This window comes from Elephas maximus, chromosome 16 (assembly GCF_024166365.1).
Source record: "Elephas maximus indicus isolate mEleMax1 chromosome 16, mEleMax1 primary haplotype, whole genome shotgun sequence".
In the NCBI taxonomy this organism is placed as follows: Eukaryota; Metazoa; Chordata; class Mammalia; order Proboscidea; family Elephantidae; genus Elephas; species Elephas maximus.
Genome location: NC_064834.1, coordinates 82,266,452 through 82,282,544, shown reverse-complemented (window position 1 = coordinate 82,282,544; position 16,093 = coordinate 82,266,452). Strand labels below are relative to the sequence as shown.

The 16,093-nt window shown below is 48.6% G+C and overlaps 1 protein-coding gene across 3 annotated transcripts in view; it reads right to left on the bottom strand.

Annotated features, from left to right (window-relative positions):
- The window catches only part of INPP5A (inositol polyphosphate-5-phosphatase A), a 205,951-nt gene that overhangs the window by 72,671 nt on the left and 117,187 nt on the right, over positions 1 to 16,093 (bottom strand). For all 3 annotated transcript variants that reach the window (XM_049855984.1, XM_049855985.1, XM_049855986.1), the window contains exon 5: positions 4,161 to 4,224. In XM_049855984.1, the coding sequence (XP_049711941.1) occupies positions 4,161 to 4,224 (64 nt within the window). The remainder of the gene's footprint in view (positions 1 to 4,160; positions 4,225 to 16,093) is intronic.

Below are 16,093 nucleotides of genomic sequence, written 5' to 3'. Positions count from 1 at the left end.
TGATTCTCTGTTAAGAATATATACATTAAAGATTGTTGTCTTCTTAGAGAACTGACCCTTTTAACATTATGCAATGCCCTTCTTTATCCCTGACAATTTTCCTTGCTCTGAAGTCTTCCTTGCCTGAAATTAATACAGCTACTCCAGCTTTCTTTGCATTAGTGTTAGCATGGTACAGTTTTCTCCGTGCTTTTACTTTTAACCTATCGGCATCTTTACATTTAAAGTGGGTTTCTTACAGACAACATATAATCGGGGTCTTGTTTCCCTCCCGCCCCCCACTCACTCTGACAGTCTTTGTCTTCTAATTGCTGTATTTAGACTATTAACATTTAAAGATGTTAGTGGGATTAATCTCTACCATAATTGTAATGATACTCTATTCATTGCTCTAATTTTTTGTTTCTGCTTCCTCTGGTTTTAATTGAGCATTTTACTTGATTCTGTTTTCTGTCCTCTCTTAGCTTATTAATTATACATCTTTAAAAAAAAATTTAGTGGTTGTCCTGGAGTGTGCAATATACATTTACAACTAATCTGAGTCCATCTCAAATAACATGACACCAATTCACAGGGAACGCAGGTGTCTTAAGAGTGTTCCCAGTTCCTCCCTTCTGTCCCTTATAACATTGCCGTCTTTCACTTCATTTTTCCACAGCTACAATTACCTAAACACTGTTGTTGTTAGACCAGTCAAGGATAAGAAAAATAAAATGTTTTATTTTACGGTCATCTCAACTGCTCTTTCATTACGTAGATCTGAGTTTCTGACCTAAATCATTTTCCTTCTCTCTGAAGAACTTCTTTTAATATTCTTGCAAGACAGGTCTACTGATGACAAATTCCTTTAATTTTTCGTTGTCTAAGAAGGTCTTAATTTCACCTTCGCTTCTGAAGGAGAATTTCACTGAATACAGAATTATAGGTTATTGGTTCCATCCCCCCCCCCCACACTATAAATATTTCATTCCACTCTCTTTTTGCTTACGTAGTTTTTAGACAGAAGTCTGATGTAATTCTTTTCCTCGTTCCTCTATAGGTAAGGTGTTTTTTTCCTTCGGCTTCTTTCAAGATTTTCTCTTTATCTTTGATTTTCTGCAGTTTAAATATGGCATGCTCAGATGTAGTTTTTTTTTTTTTTTGGCAGGGGAGTACTTATACTGCTTGGTGTTTTCTGAACTTCCTGAATCTGTGATTTTTGTGTCTGTCATTAATTTTAGAAAATTCTCAGCCATTATTACTTCAAATATTTCTTCTGTTCCTTTATCTCTTCTCCTTCTGGCATTTCATTTACACGTATGTTACATGTTTTGTAATTGTCTCACAGTTCTTCGATATTCTGTTCCATTTATTTATTTGTTTCTCACTCTTTTTTCTCTTTACATTTCAGTCGAGGAAGCTTCTGTTGATACACCTTCAAGCTCACAGACTCTTCCCGTGGCTGGGTCTAGTCTGCTGCTTAGTCCATCAATAGCTTCTTCATTCATGTTAGTGTTTTTTATTTCTAGCATTGCCTTTTGATTCTTTGAGTTTCTATCTCTCTGCTTCACATTACCAACCTGTTCTTGCATGCTGTCTACGTTTGCCATTAGAGCCCTTTACATATTAATCGTAGATATTCTAAATTCTTGGTCTGGTAATTCCAAACTCTGTGTCACATCTGATTCTGATGCTTGTTTTGTGTTTTCAGATTTTTTTCTTGTCTTTTAGTTTTTTGTTGAAAGCTAGACATGATGTACTGAGTAATAGAAACTGAGGTAAACAGTGTGAAGTTGTAGGTTAATGTGGCTAGGAGTTGGGTTGTATTTAATGTCTCTTGTACCTGAAGGTGCCAGAGGCTTCAAATTCCTCCAGTATTCTCATTTTTGTCTCTCCTGTTGTATCTGGGCTTTCCTGAGAACTCCTCCTTAGATTACAGCCCTTTCAGCTGTAATCCCGTTACTATACTGGAGCCCTCTTGGCGTGGAGGTAATGTGTAGGGTAGGGAAGTATTCTACGAGTCTATGATTAGGTCTCAGTCTCTTTGTGAGCCTGTGTCCCTGGACTGTGACCATCAAAAGTGCTTCTCAGCCATTTTCGCCCACCCTTTAGATGAGAAAGGACTGCTAGATGGGCTGGAGTTGGGTATTTCCCTTCTCCCACACCAGTTAGGCTTCAGTAAAAACAGTTTTCCTCGGGGCGGGCTGTTGTTAGGTGAACAGTACACTATTTCAAAATGATTACTTTTCTCCCTTCCCCTGCATGAGGGGATTTTTCTTCAACTGACTTCACTGTACAAACCTGGTGGAACTCCTAGAGGTAAAATACAAGTGCAGGGGCTGAGGCTCAGGAATTTTTCTCTCTTAAGCTGGTCCACACTCAGTCTCTAGCAATTACTCAGTTATCTGTTAAGTGCTTCTAGCCAACACTGGGTCCAGTAAAGGTTTCTGCAATTGTCTGTATCTGCCTGTATCACCAGTTTTCAGGGTGGCAGTTTGCCTTGTGTCCTCAATTCTCTAGAGAATTTAAGAAGAGTCACTGATTTTCAGTTTGTTCAGCTTTTTTTCTCACTGTGAGGGTGGGAGTGATGACTTCCAAGCTCTTTACGTATCAGACTGGAAACCGGAAGTCCCTCTCAATCCTTTTTCTCTGTATCTCTTGGTACTCCTTGTATTTCTAACTAGAGATTTTTTTTTTTTTAATTCAGGTTATTACCTTTTAAAAGTGTGTTCAAATTCAAATTCTGAGTTGCTTTTGCTATACCGCCACTCAAGGCAGAGTGTGCAGGGACAAGCACAGAACACCAAGCAGGTGGAGGCCAACGCCCACTCACCTTGAGACCTTACCACGTCTTGCACCTACACCATGGGGCTGGCAACACGCCACACTGGGCCTCTGTACACACATACTGAGTGAACAGAAGTGCTCAGTAAATGCTCAATCTTCATTACTATCCTTGTCATTGTCAACATTTACAACATGGAGGCTCCCAGGGGACATTTCACTTGAGTCGAAGGCCCCACACATCTAACCTATGTGTTTAAATAAGCAGTGGGCTAGCCAGGTACCTTATAATCAAATAGGACTGGTAACAAAATATGTATGTAAACAGTTCCTCTAAAAGAAAGAAAGCACCCACTGGATGCAATGCATGCTTGGGCTTGATGCATGGTTTATCAGAGGCACAGTCCCTGTTCTGCTCCCAGCTCCCTCTGGGATGTGCTGTGTCTCAAAGCCCCCCTCTGCTCACTCTCACTCCGCTGGTAGAGGACACAACATGTTAATTAATGTCTGGTGTCTATTAAAGTCGTGGGGAGAGCGGCCTCTAACCCTCTGTCTCCCGCCAAGTCCTCATGGAAAGAGCCAATGCTGGCATCTAAATGTACCTGGAGGGTCGTTAGACGACAGAGTAGGTGAAAAATAATTTTGCTGGCTAGAATCCTGCTCTCAATATTGATGAAATTGCTACTCAAGCAATTTAGAGAAGACCCTGTTTTTCAATTTCTTAAGAGGCAATCTGTCTCCCGAGAGAACAAAAATAATGAATCTGAACAAATTGACATAATTAGTTGCTCTTCACAGTTATTACAACTTTAGTGACATTTCAAATTAATGTGATCTGGCTCAACAGTTTAAATGGAGCTCAGGAGTCCTTACATATAACATGGAAAGATAACATCAAGTGGCAGGGAAGTGCGCAAAAATCTCATTAGACTGAACAGCGCATAGGCTGAGGTTCCTCATGTCTGGGCAACAAACGATCTTGGGGAACAGGATGAAAGAAGTGCAGCGGGTTTGTGTCACTAGGGATGGCACCACTGCCACACGCCTGCACTTGCATCCATTTTTTCTGTCCGAATTACGCAATCTTGCCATTCTGCTTCTTGTTTCTCCGACATCTGATAGGGACAAAGACACAGGCCCCATTATAAGGAACAGCCAAGTCCTCTGCTTAGTGTCACGTGAGAGGGGGTGGCAGGGCGAGGCCAGCAAGTGGGCACACAGGGTGCTGGGCCCGTGTTGGCCAGAGTAGAGACCATACCCATTCTCCCAGGGCGCTGGGCAGAACAGACTGGAAGAAACCAGACCACTGCGGGGGCCGGGGGGGGGGGGCGGGGGACGGACAGTGTCCACCAAGACAGGAAACCCAGGAGAGAGCAGAAGACAGAAGGGACTCTTACCTTTAAAGTCAAACTGGTGGATGTTTTTTAAAGATTCGTGAAGAAAATAAAAGCTCCCTAGTGCCTGCGGAACAAAAGAGAAGTCCAGTGAGAACCTGGTGCTGGGAAGCACTTTTAAAACAGAGTTTAACTAACAGCAAATTAATCACAGTCACTTAGGCACAAGATGCTGAATGCAGATAACCTAATAATACTCAAGCTTAAACACGTGAAACAAATAGTGAGGTCAGCATTTCCTTCAACGTTCCAAGTTTAGAACTGTCTATTTTGGGATGTACAGGCTGGTAGGGCGGCCTGTAAGCACTGGAGTGCTGGTAAACATCCCCACAGGTGCACACGGCTGTGACAGAGAGCAGGCACTATGACCTTGCTGCTCCCAGGGCTCCCCTGCACCACCCCTACTGCACACTGGGCCTGCCCAGCCCCTCCCTGCCTTGCCCAGCACCCCTGCCCTGCCTTGCCCAGCACCCCTGCCCTGCCCAGTACCCCTGCTCTCCCAGTACCCCCACCCTGCCCAGCACCCCTGCCCTGCCCAGTACCTCCAGGTGAGCAGCTCTGGCCAGGTGACATGACAGGGACCCGCCGTCTGGTGGGGGAAATGGAATCCCTCCACGAGAGAGCAAAGTCAGCAGCAAGGTGAATGGGCATGTGGGGGCTCTGCTCCCCTCCTGCCCAAGCTGCACTTCCCAGGCAGGTCTCAAGCAGATGGGGTCTCTGCACTCCTGGATGAGGCAGCTGCATGCACTTGACACCTGACCACCCCCCGCCCCGGCTCAGTCCTCTGCCCTACACCTTCTCAGTCCGAAGGCTGCACACCAGTCCAGGACCAGTCCCAGGCCACAATGGAGGCTGAGGTGGGGCCCTGGCAGCTGAGTGGGACCAGGACCTGAGACTGCGCTCGGAGCCCTGCTGCCCACATGAGCATGTCTGGGAGGCTCCACCTGGGTGCAGGCAAGACTACAGAGCAAACCGCTGACCACGCACTACCAGACGTGTGGCACCACTGCCACGTGTGTTCCCCTTCATGGGCGTCTAGCTCCTGCAGCTACACCGTCTGCACAGCAGACACCTGGGATGTTGGGACACCGGGACACGGGCGGCCGGCATGACCACACCATCTCCAGGACCTAAGAAATCAGGCATGGAACTGAGCCTCAGCAGCGGGCTTTCACAGCTACTCCATAAACATCAGCCCTTCAAAGAATATCCTGTGACTTGTTTCAGTAAAGAAAGCACTCTGGAAAGTTTAAGTAAATAAATGTCATGGCAAACGTTTAAGACATGACCTTGCTGAATGTGATAAAGCTAACATAACAATGTGAACTTTGCAATATATAAAATGAATATAAACTGCCACTGCAGGCACGGAAACTAATTCATAGAGTCAGATAATCCATAATTAGGTCTAATGAATATTTAAAAAGTCATATTTCAACTCAACTTTTGCAGTGTTTAACCTGCCCCATTTACCGAGGAACATGGTGGAATCTGACAGGTGGTAGCCGGCCACACCCACGCCAAGTCCCGAGTGCCATCCCCCAACCACCACACGAGTCACATCACAGGATATCAGCTCCCTGCCTGCTTGACTAAAAACAATTAAAACACTTCCTACGTATTTATAAACCTGGTGGTCCAGAGAGCCTGCTAGTTTCCATTAGTGGAGCACCGTCACCGGTTACTCATCTCAGCCAGAGGTGAGCCAGAGGCAAATCCTCCTGGGGCACAGCCTTGCTCCAAGTTCCAAGGAGTGGGCCAGGCAGGCACCAGAGCCAGAGCTGCAGCGGCTTCACAGGCAGATTTGAACCCCCACTTTTTTTTTTTTAACATGAAGACCGCAGGGCACTGACCTGGCACAGCCATGTCTGGAAAACGGTGCACCTGAACCCCCAGCCACCACCACAAGACAGCAGGCAATCTGTGTCCATGGATGTGGCTGGATAATGCTGCTGGTCACTGGGTGGTTTGTGGCCCACAGGTGCCTAGTGAAGACAAAGTGTCTGGAAATGCTGTTAACATGTGTCCTGACCTTGACTTGTGGGAAGTGGCCACACTGTCCCAGCCTCGACTCGTGGGAAGTGGCCACGCTGTCCCAGCCTCGGCTCGTGGGAAGTGGCCACGTTGTCCCAGCCTCGGCTCGTGGGAAGTAGCCACGCTGTCCCAGCCTTGACACATGGGAAGCAGCCACGCTGTCCCAGCCTCGACTTGTGGGAAGTGGCCACGTGTCCCAACCTTGACTCATGGGAAGTGGCCATGTCATGCGTTAGCCTGATGTGGGAACTGATAACCCGACAGCAGCAACCCCACTTCCAAACCAGTGATGCTTCTGACCCATGTGGCCAGAGTGACAGCGTCACCGAAAACATGGCAATCACAAAGCACGTTTGCTGAACGGATCCTGCCTCCCTGCAGGGCTGCCCCAGTAGTCCAGGGCGCGCGGCCAGAAGGAGCAGGTGCTGTCAGAGCCACCTCCCTCACTCTGTGACCCCCAACAAGCTGTGGCCAGAAACGCCTCATTTCCGAATTGGGAGTTACAGCCGAGGTTCTTATCACCGCCTGCAGGTTCCATGTGCTAATTCTCAATGTGGGGTCACTACAGCCTTCAATGTTGTCCTCAGCGGCATCCAGGCGACAAACTCAACAGGTACTTTTCATGAGTCTCAGCTTCTCGGCAGCACCAGGCACACCTGGCCTCTTCTCCTTTAAACACCTTTCTCTCCCAGGTTCACATATTGCATGTTCCTGGCTGTTGCCTCCTCCATCTGACAGTGGTCCAGTGGTCTCCCGGGTGCACAGGGAGCCCTTGCTCTCCGCCCCTTCTATGGGTGTGCACCCCTCCCAGCCCACCCACCAACAGCCCACTCTCACACGGTGCCAGCTGCCCCTTGGCAGCAGCCTTCTGGGTCCCTGAGCTGTATAGTCTCCACCTGCCTGTCCTGTGGAAAGCTGGCCTGTCCTGTGGAAAGCCGGCCTCTCCTGCTGGAGCCAGGGTCCACCGCCTGGACTTGCATGCCACAGAAGGATCCAGTGTCCCCTGAATCCTGCAACTGTTGGAATCCAGTGACCGCTGGCTAAACAAAGGAAACAGACTCACTGCAAGGAACAATGGCCAAGTAGTCCAGGACCCTGAGCTCTAGTCCAGAACCCAGAGTCCTGGTCCAGGACCCTGAATCCCAGTCTAGGACCTTGAGCCCTGATCTACAACCCGAGCCCTGGTCTAGGAACCCAGGTCTCAATCCAGGACCCCAAGTCCCAGTCCAAAACCCTGAGCCCTGGTCCAGGACCCCGAGCTCCGGTGCAGGGCCCCAAGTCCCAGTCCAGGACCCCAAGCTCCAGTTCAGGGCCCCAAGTCTCAGTCCAGGACCCTGAGCCTCAGTCCAGGACCCCGAGCCCCAGTCTAGGACCTCAGCTCCCAGTTCAGAACCTCAGTCCAAGACCCCAAGCCCCAATCCAGGACCCCAAGTCCCAGTTCAGGACCCTGAGCCCTGAGCTAGGACCCCGAATTCCAGTCCAGGACCCCGTGCCCTGGTCTAGGACCCCAGCTTCCAGTTCAGAACCTCAGCCCAAGACCTTAAGCCCCAGTCCAGGACCCCAAACCCAAGTCTAGGATCCCGAGTTCCAGTCCAGGACCATGAGCCCGGGTCCAGGACCCCAGCTCCCAGTTCAGAACCTTAGTCTAGGACCCTGAGCCCCGGTTCAGGACCCCAAGTACACGGTTTCAAAGTGCAACTTAACACATTGCTTTCCAGGTGTTTTCAAAGATGTTAAACATAGTTGCAAAAAATAACACATTTTTGAGTAATAAGGGTAGCAACCCTATCACAAAGGTAAGCCCCCAAACTCCTTATTTTAAAACAACTTAATACATCAAGGCTAAATCAAAACAAAGGTACTACCAGAGTCATTAGATTATGAACCATAATAGATGAAACAGAGCTCTCGTTTAAATCGACGCAGAGCCTCATTGATCTCTCCCTGGGTAATGAACTCACAGATGGTAAATCCAATTGGATGAGGCAGCGTCACTGCCCGCTTCATCCAGAGCCATCCAGGGAGCGGTGTGTGGCCACGGCCGCCCTCAACATGTCCCTGCCAGGGGTTCTGCTGTTGCCGGAGAATCCCTGTAACTCTCTCACGACGACAGCTGCTGTATTCACCACGTCCTGATGCCCCCATCTCAATCCTGGGCAAGCATGGAGCCCGGCATGAAAGGTCTGACCCATCACCACCAAGCCCCCCTTCCAGCCGGCCTGCCTGCACGAGAAACGCATGTGTAATTTCATTTGTCCCCATCCAGAAGCCAATGTCACAAGTTAATTAGATTGGTTGTCCATTGTATTCATCCACTTACAAAGTTAATGACATTCTGTCCTTGGATTACAGAGCATCTTACAAAGCGCATCCCATGGAAGCTGGCGTGCTGTACACTGGGGCACTGAACCTGTCACAGCTCCCAGCTGAAGCATCCCCAATTACGTGGCCAGGGGACAGCAGGGCTCTGCTGCTAGTGCCGAGCACCGTCATCCTGACAGCGAGGGTAAACACAGCACAATAGCCTCTGAGTGTCCCGTGCTGGGCCACAATAAATCCCGCCAGATTAATAAACCTGCTACTATCTCACATTACCACAGTGACGAGGAGCTGCCATGTGCCCAGACAGCCTCCAGAGCGGCCAAAGGCCAGGTGTCCCGCAGGCATGCTCCCAGGTAGTGGGGGTGCAACAGGTGCACCCCAGGCTCTCCAGCCACAGCAGAGGCCAAAGCTGTTCTACGCAGAATTCACCCGCCTGTGCCCTAACAGTCCATCCATCCGTCCACTCACCCACCTGTGCCCTAACAGTCCATCCATCCGTCCACTCACCCACCTGTGCCCTAACAGTCCATCCATCCGTCCACTCACCCACCTGTGCCCTAACAGTCCATCCATCTGTCCACTCACCCGCCTGTGCCCTAACAGTCCATCCATCCGTCCACTCACCTGCCTGTGATCTAACAGTCCATCCATCTGTCCACTCACCCGCCTGTGCCCTAACAGTCCATCCATCCGTCCACTCACCTACCTGTGATCTAACAGTCCATCCATCTGTCCACTCACCCGCCTGTGCCCTAACAGTCCATCCATCCGTCCACTCACCTGCCTGTGATCTAACAGCCCATCTGTCCGTCCACTCACCCTCCTGTGCCCTAACAGTCCATCCATCCATCTGCTCACCCACCTGTGCCCTAACAAAGAGTCCATCCATCCGTCCACTCATCCACCTGTGCCCTCTCTAACAGAGAGTCCACCCGTCCGTCCACGTGCCCTGCCCCAGACCCGTGAGACACAACCCAGAGTAGAAAAGCCACGGCCTCGGCAGCCCCAGGAGAGACACGGCAGCTCAGAGGGCAGGGCAGCGATGGAGACGCTGCAAAGGAAGGGTCATATTCTGAAGAGGAGGTGGCAACCACAGGCCTTCCTGACAGTTGGATGTCAGCCGGAGCAGGGGTGAAGGTAGGAAGGGACCAGGGTTTCTGCCTGGGCAGCAGGAACACGCGTGCCACCCTCACCTGCAAGCAGAAGGCTCTGAAGGAAGACATTTGCTTCAGACAAGCTGAGGTTGGATGGCTTTGCCGTCATGGGGAGGGGCCGAATGGCAGCTGGGCACATGGTCTGGGGTTCAGGACAGGCTGGGCTGCAAATGTATGTGGGGTGGTAGACCGTCTTCAAAGCCATGCAATGCTGAGCTCACTGAGGAGGGAGCCAGGAGGGGCTGACCAAGACCGGGGCTGTTATCTGGGAAGGTGGAGTGAGAGGGGCCGACAGAGACTGCCGGGGCACCGCCAGGTGAGGACAGGGCCAGAAGCACATGGCGTCTTAGCAAGTGAGGACGAGGGAGTGGCCACGGGTGCCCAATGCTGCTGCCTGCCAAGGCCCCACGGATAAGGGACTGACCCCTGGATGTCACAGCAGCCATGTCCAAAAGGTGGTTCAGAAGAAACAGTGAAGTTAGAATTCACACCTATTTTCAGAGGTCACAGTGATTAAGAGCTACAGCTGTTCAGGTCGGCAGTTCAAATCCACAACCCACGCCTTGGAAACCCTATGGAGCAGTTCTACTCCGTTCTGTAGGGTCGCTATGAGTCGGAGCTGACCCGGCGGAAACAGTTTTATGTGGCAGCTATATGGACAGGGCCGTTTCTGCCCCTGAAACGTGAAGAAGACCACGAACATACCAGCCAGAATACAAGGGGTCAGAGGACGGCTGGACAAAACAGCAGAGAAAGAAAATAAAAAGCGGGCAGGAAGGCCTCAAACCTGCCCACCATTTCCCTGCCTCCTCAGTTGCACCCTGGATATAGATGGGCCCCCCCAAAGGGAAGGTCACAGTCATAACCATGCTCTCCAGACACTGCAGAACTTGCTTTTGGAGGAACAAATTACGAAAAAATAATTTTAAGATATGATCACACGTGCTCCTAGAGGCTCCTTTTCCATAACACATAAATTACTTGTTTTTACTGAATACACTACCAGGGACCTGGCTTTTCAACAGGAAAACCCTGATGGACTTCCTCCTGATTTAATAGATTCCACAAGCAGACACCAGACGACGAGTGGGAAAAGTCATCAGACCCCTCGGACTTGCTGTACCCGGGAGGATGGACGGCTGGGCAGAAACCACACCTGAGTGCCCACACCCTGCCCTAGTGAGGGTGAGAAAAGACACAGCCTGATCAAAAACAAATCTGGGGAGGAACTCTGAGTCTCCATCCAAGCACCCCAAATTACTCTTAAGCTTACAAAATCTATGAATTTCCCTCTCAAAATGAGACCATTTGCAACATGGACATGATACTTTCAATAATACATACTTCACAAATTGAAAATTTTCAATAATGAGCAAAAAAATCTTAAAATAACTAGTTTTAATTATGAAATTTATTAAGTTATATTTCCCATGTCTAAGTGATTACAAAAGAAATCAATACACTTTTATGTCCATTAAATTAAGTGGAGAATTTGCATCATGATTAAAACAGCTCTGACTCTTCTCTTTTGTCTTCTAAAAATCATTAGCTTTTCAATTACGATTTCATTCTTAAAAGTGTTCTGGAGAAAGCTTATGTGCATTACGGATACAGCATGATTAAAGTCAAATGCACTTTAAGAGATGGACAACACCAAACACAAGATGTTTACAAAATACCTTTGCCCCTTAGGAAGGCTTGGGGCATATAAAACGCTACTAAAATGCTTTAATTGATTTTTAAATTTCAATTATATTGGGCAATTGCCATCTACTTCTGTTTCAAATAATGTAGCTCAGTTTCTCCTCCACAGAAATGCTAAAACAGCAATGTTCTCCTCCGGGCGCTCACTTACTCTAACGCTGAACGGGAGCCCAGCTCCTCAGGTGACACAGCTCTCCTCCCGTCCTCCACTTGTCTCGTCCTCCACTTGTCTCGTCCGCAGAGCCCTCAGACACAACTTCATTTACAGCTCTCTACTGGGGTTACTGACAGAAAGGAGCCCTGCTGGCCTAGTGGCTAAGAGCTCAGCTGCTAACCAAAAGGTCGGCAGTTCAAATCCACCAGGTGCTCCTTGGAAACCCTATGGGGGCTGTTCTACTCTGTCTATAGAGTCACTGTGAGTCAGAATCGACTTGTTGGCAACGGATTTTGGTTTTTTACTCCCATGCTACTGATATTGAAGAGGAACGCTCTGTTTACTGTAAACCATCTGTCTTAGTCATCTGGTGCTGCTGTAACAGAAATACCACAGTGGTTGCTTTAACAAAGACAAGTTTATTTTCTCACAGTAAAGTAGGTTAAAAGTCCAAATTCAGGGTGTCAGCTCCAGGGGAAGGCTTTCTCTTTCTGTCGGCCTTCTCGTCAATCTTGCCCCAGACTAGGAGCTTCTCCATGCAGGGACCCCGGGTACAAAGGATGCGCTCTGCTCCCAGCACTGCTTTCTTGGTGGTATGAGGTCCCCTTGTCTCTCTGCTTGCTTGTCTTTTTTGTATCACAAGAGATTGCCTCAAGACACAATCCAATCTTCAGATTGAGTCCTGCCTCACTAACACAACTGCCGCCCATCCTCCCTCATTAACATCATAAAAAACATACAGGCAGAATTTACAACATATAGGAAAATCACACAATACCAGGAATCATGGCCCAGCCAGAACTGATACACACATTTTTTGGTAGACATAATTCAATCCAAGACACCACCAAACCAAAAGAAAAAAACCAAGCCTGTTGCTATCTTTTGGTTAGCAGCTGAGCACTTAAACCACTGCGACGCCAGGACTGCCTATAGTAGAACTGCTCCATATGGTTTTCATGGATTTGAACTGCCAACCTTTTGGTTAGCAGCTGAGCTCTTAACCACTAGGCCACCAGGGTTTCCCTGTAAACCACAGGAGGTATTTATTTTAGTTGACATGCTTGATATCCATGTATATTTATTCACATATTCACCATTTTCATTGCTCTCCATTCCTTTTTGAGTCAACTTTTTGTCTGGGGTCCTTTTCTATCTGCCTGAAGAATGTCCATTAGCACACTGTTTTTTGTGTGGGTTGGCTGTGACAAGTTCTTTTTGTTTTCATTTGAACAAAAATGTCTATTTCACTCTTGAGGAATATTTTTGCTCAATATAGATTCTATGCTGATGGTTTCCTTTGGGACACAGATGACAGCATTCCATTGCCCTCCAGTTTCCACTGTTTCTGCAGAACGTGAGTCATTGGCTACCTGTTGCTTCTCTGAAGGTATTCTGCCCTTTTCCTCCAGAAGCTTTTAAGATTTCCTCTGTCTGTGGTAGCCTATGGTTTTACTACGCTATGTCTGGGTATGGATTTTTTTTTTTTTTTAAATCCTGCTTGGGGCTCACTGGGCCTCCCAAGTTTGTGTACTGAGGTCTTTCATCAGTTTGAAAAATTGTCCCTTATTGTCTCTTCTAGTGTCCCCTTGCCACGGCTGTCTTCTCCCCTTCCTTCCTCAGGCTCCAATTACGTGAGTGTTGACAAGCACATCTTCTGTCTCTGACTTACCCTCTTCGACCTGTGTCTCTCCATGCTTCATTCTGAGTATCTTCGTCTGGTCTATCTGCAGTTCAAGGAGCCCTGGTGGTGCAGTGGTTAAAGTGCTCAGCTGCTAACCAAAAGATTGGCGTCTCGAACCCACCAGCTGCTCTGCGGGAGGAAGATGTGGCAGCTTACTTCCATAAAGACCACAGCCTTGGAAACCCTCTGGGGCAATTGTACTCTGTCCTGTAGGGTTGCTATAAGTCAGGATAGACTTGACGGGAGTAGGTTTTTTGGGTGAAATCTGCAGTGCGTTAATTCTGTCTTCAGTTCTGCCAGTGTCTAGCTATACAACTTCATAAGTCACTGAAGATGGGTAAAGCCTAAGTTCCCCGTTGATCAAATGAGTTAAAACAAACAAACAAAAACTCATTGTTATCAAGTCAATTTCAACTCATATCGAGCTACAAGACAGAGTAGAACTACCCCATAGGGTTTCAAAGAAGCGGCTAGTTGGTTAGAACTGCAGACCTTCTGGTTAGCAGACTAACACTTAACCACTACTACCACCTAATTTCACCTCCATAAGGGTCTAAACAAGATAAAATGTGCAGAACACAGTGTTTGGTAAATAAGAGCCCCTCAGTAAAACGTAGTTGTCCTCAGACGTCCTTCTCTTAAATTTGGGTACTACCAAATCTCAACCTCTACAAACATGTCCTCAAATGTTAAAACTCATGTTTACCTGAATATCTGACTGTAGTCACTTCTAAATCAACATCCAGAACTAAATAAAACCTCCACTACTGCCATCCTTCCTCACCCAACTTCCCTCCACTGGTGCCTTTCCAAGAGTGAAGAGCAGAGAGCTAAGATGCAGGCTGACTCAGAGTGCTGAGCTCAAGTCCTGCCCCCGCCCTCCCTGGCCGTGAGGCCTCAATCACATCACCTGAGCCTTGGTTGTGCCGTCCGTCACCGGGCTGTTCTGAGAGGGGTGAGGTGCTGGAAGACTCCGAGGACACTACCCTGATAGTTAAGTGCTGACTCTTTCCAATTAGGTAATATTACCAATTACTTCCTCTCAACTCCTAGTGCCCTCATCATGCTAGAATAAGCAGAATGAGCCCTCAGACAGACCCTTGGCTGATCCCACAGCAAAGGGTAGAGTGGGGAGGTACCTCCCAGACCAGGGGCGGTGTCTCAGTAAAGATGCACTCTTTAAATGAGTCAGTGAGTCAGGTGCCCTTTCTTAGGGTCAGGCAGGGCTGTTGCTCCAGGACCTCGCAGAAAGGAGAGGGAGGGCATTCTCTGCAGAGACAGGGGGTGCTCTGATGAGTCCTGCATTGCACATCACAGAGTGTGGCGAACAGGCTCGTACTGCTTCCAATAATCTGAGAGAAAGGCCTCTGTTTCCTCACCTCTTCTCTGAGGCCAAATCACGAATAGCCCTTACGGGAAAAGATCCAGAGAGCCACCTCTCACTAATGGCCTTGTTACAAATGGCACCTCACTGACAAGACCAGGAGATGTGACAGCCATCAAGCTCTCCCTTGTCTGTGCTTTCTCCAGTCGGGTGCTGCTGACCATACGGACATCCACCACACGCCTAAAAATCAGTTCTCCCTGGTTCAGTCATGGTCCAGGGAGCAAAACTGGAACAGATCTGAATTTTTACAATTCAGGTGAACTGGAATGATAACCGGAATGGGAAAAATTATGGGTCGAAGCCCTGCTAGTAACCTAATCTCCCTCTTAGAAAACAAAGGCAGCATACGCGCTGCAGAGCAACCAAATCTTTTCCCATCAGGTTTTGCACAGAGTGGGAAGCAGCAGTGCCCTGCTGAATGCCAGCAGCTTTTGAGTGTTTGTGTCGCTCTCCACAGTCCTGCCAATAATCCAATCTCAGGCACCAGGATCCTGAAAGGGCTTACTATGCCTCTTCCAAGTCTCCCATTCCAGGGCTTCAACCCATCATTTTTGCTATCCCAGAACCTATCGTTCCAGATCACACGAACTTCAAACATTCGGGTCTGTTTCGATTTCGTCGACCATGACAGCAACAGTTCAAACCAGTGTGAAACCCTGCTAAAAACAGAGGTGGTCCTGCTGAGATAGCACAGCATCCACAGAAGACCCACTGGTGGCAGTGCATATCAGGCTGGAGAGCATGGGGACCAGAAGGCGAGGCAAGTGAGTGATGAGAGGGGCCAGAGATGTGTGGGCAGCACAAGCAGAGGGCAGCATAATGGGAGTGTGGTCTTCATTTTCTGTGCAAAAAGAATGGCTTCTTACTAATTTCTGAGAATTGAATGACGTGAGCCATTCAATAGTTTGTCCCTCTATACACACAAAAGCTGAAATTATTTACAAAATCTCCACACATACCTGTTGTTTGTCCAAACCTGTCTGTCACAGAAATCCTCCCGATAGCCTAAGGATGTAACGAGAACTCGCTGGAGAGTCTTGTTCCCTTCCTTCAATGCCACCAGAGGGTAGGCAGGCCCACAGCGTGTCCACATCCACATGCTGCAGCCCTGGGGAACCAATCCAGCCCAAGCAGGCCTCCCCCAGGGCTGGGGCACCACGGAGCTGGCTGTCTGCTAGCACAACAGAGCGAACAAGAGCCTCGCCCCACTGCTCCAGGCCCTGTGAGACTGGGGTTTCTAGGGTTAGTGCCGAAAATGCCAAGGTAGTAATGACGTTTCCCAGCATCTTTCTAAGGAACGAGTCAGAGCTTTAAAGGTGCCCACAATTACGATTTATAGTAAGAGGCCACCAGAAGGTACAGCTCCTGACCTACACAAGGTCGCTGGCAGGAGGCGCACATACACAAGTGGCAGGAGCCACACATGATTACTCTGCACACTTCAACAGAACACGAGTGGCAGGAGGCGCAGGTGATTGCCCTGCACACTTCAACAGT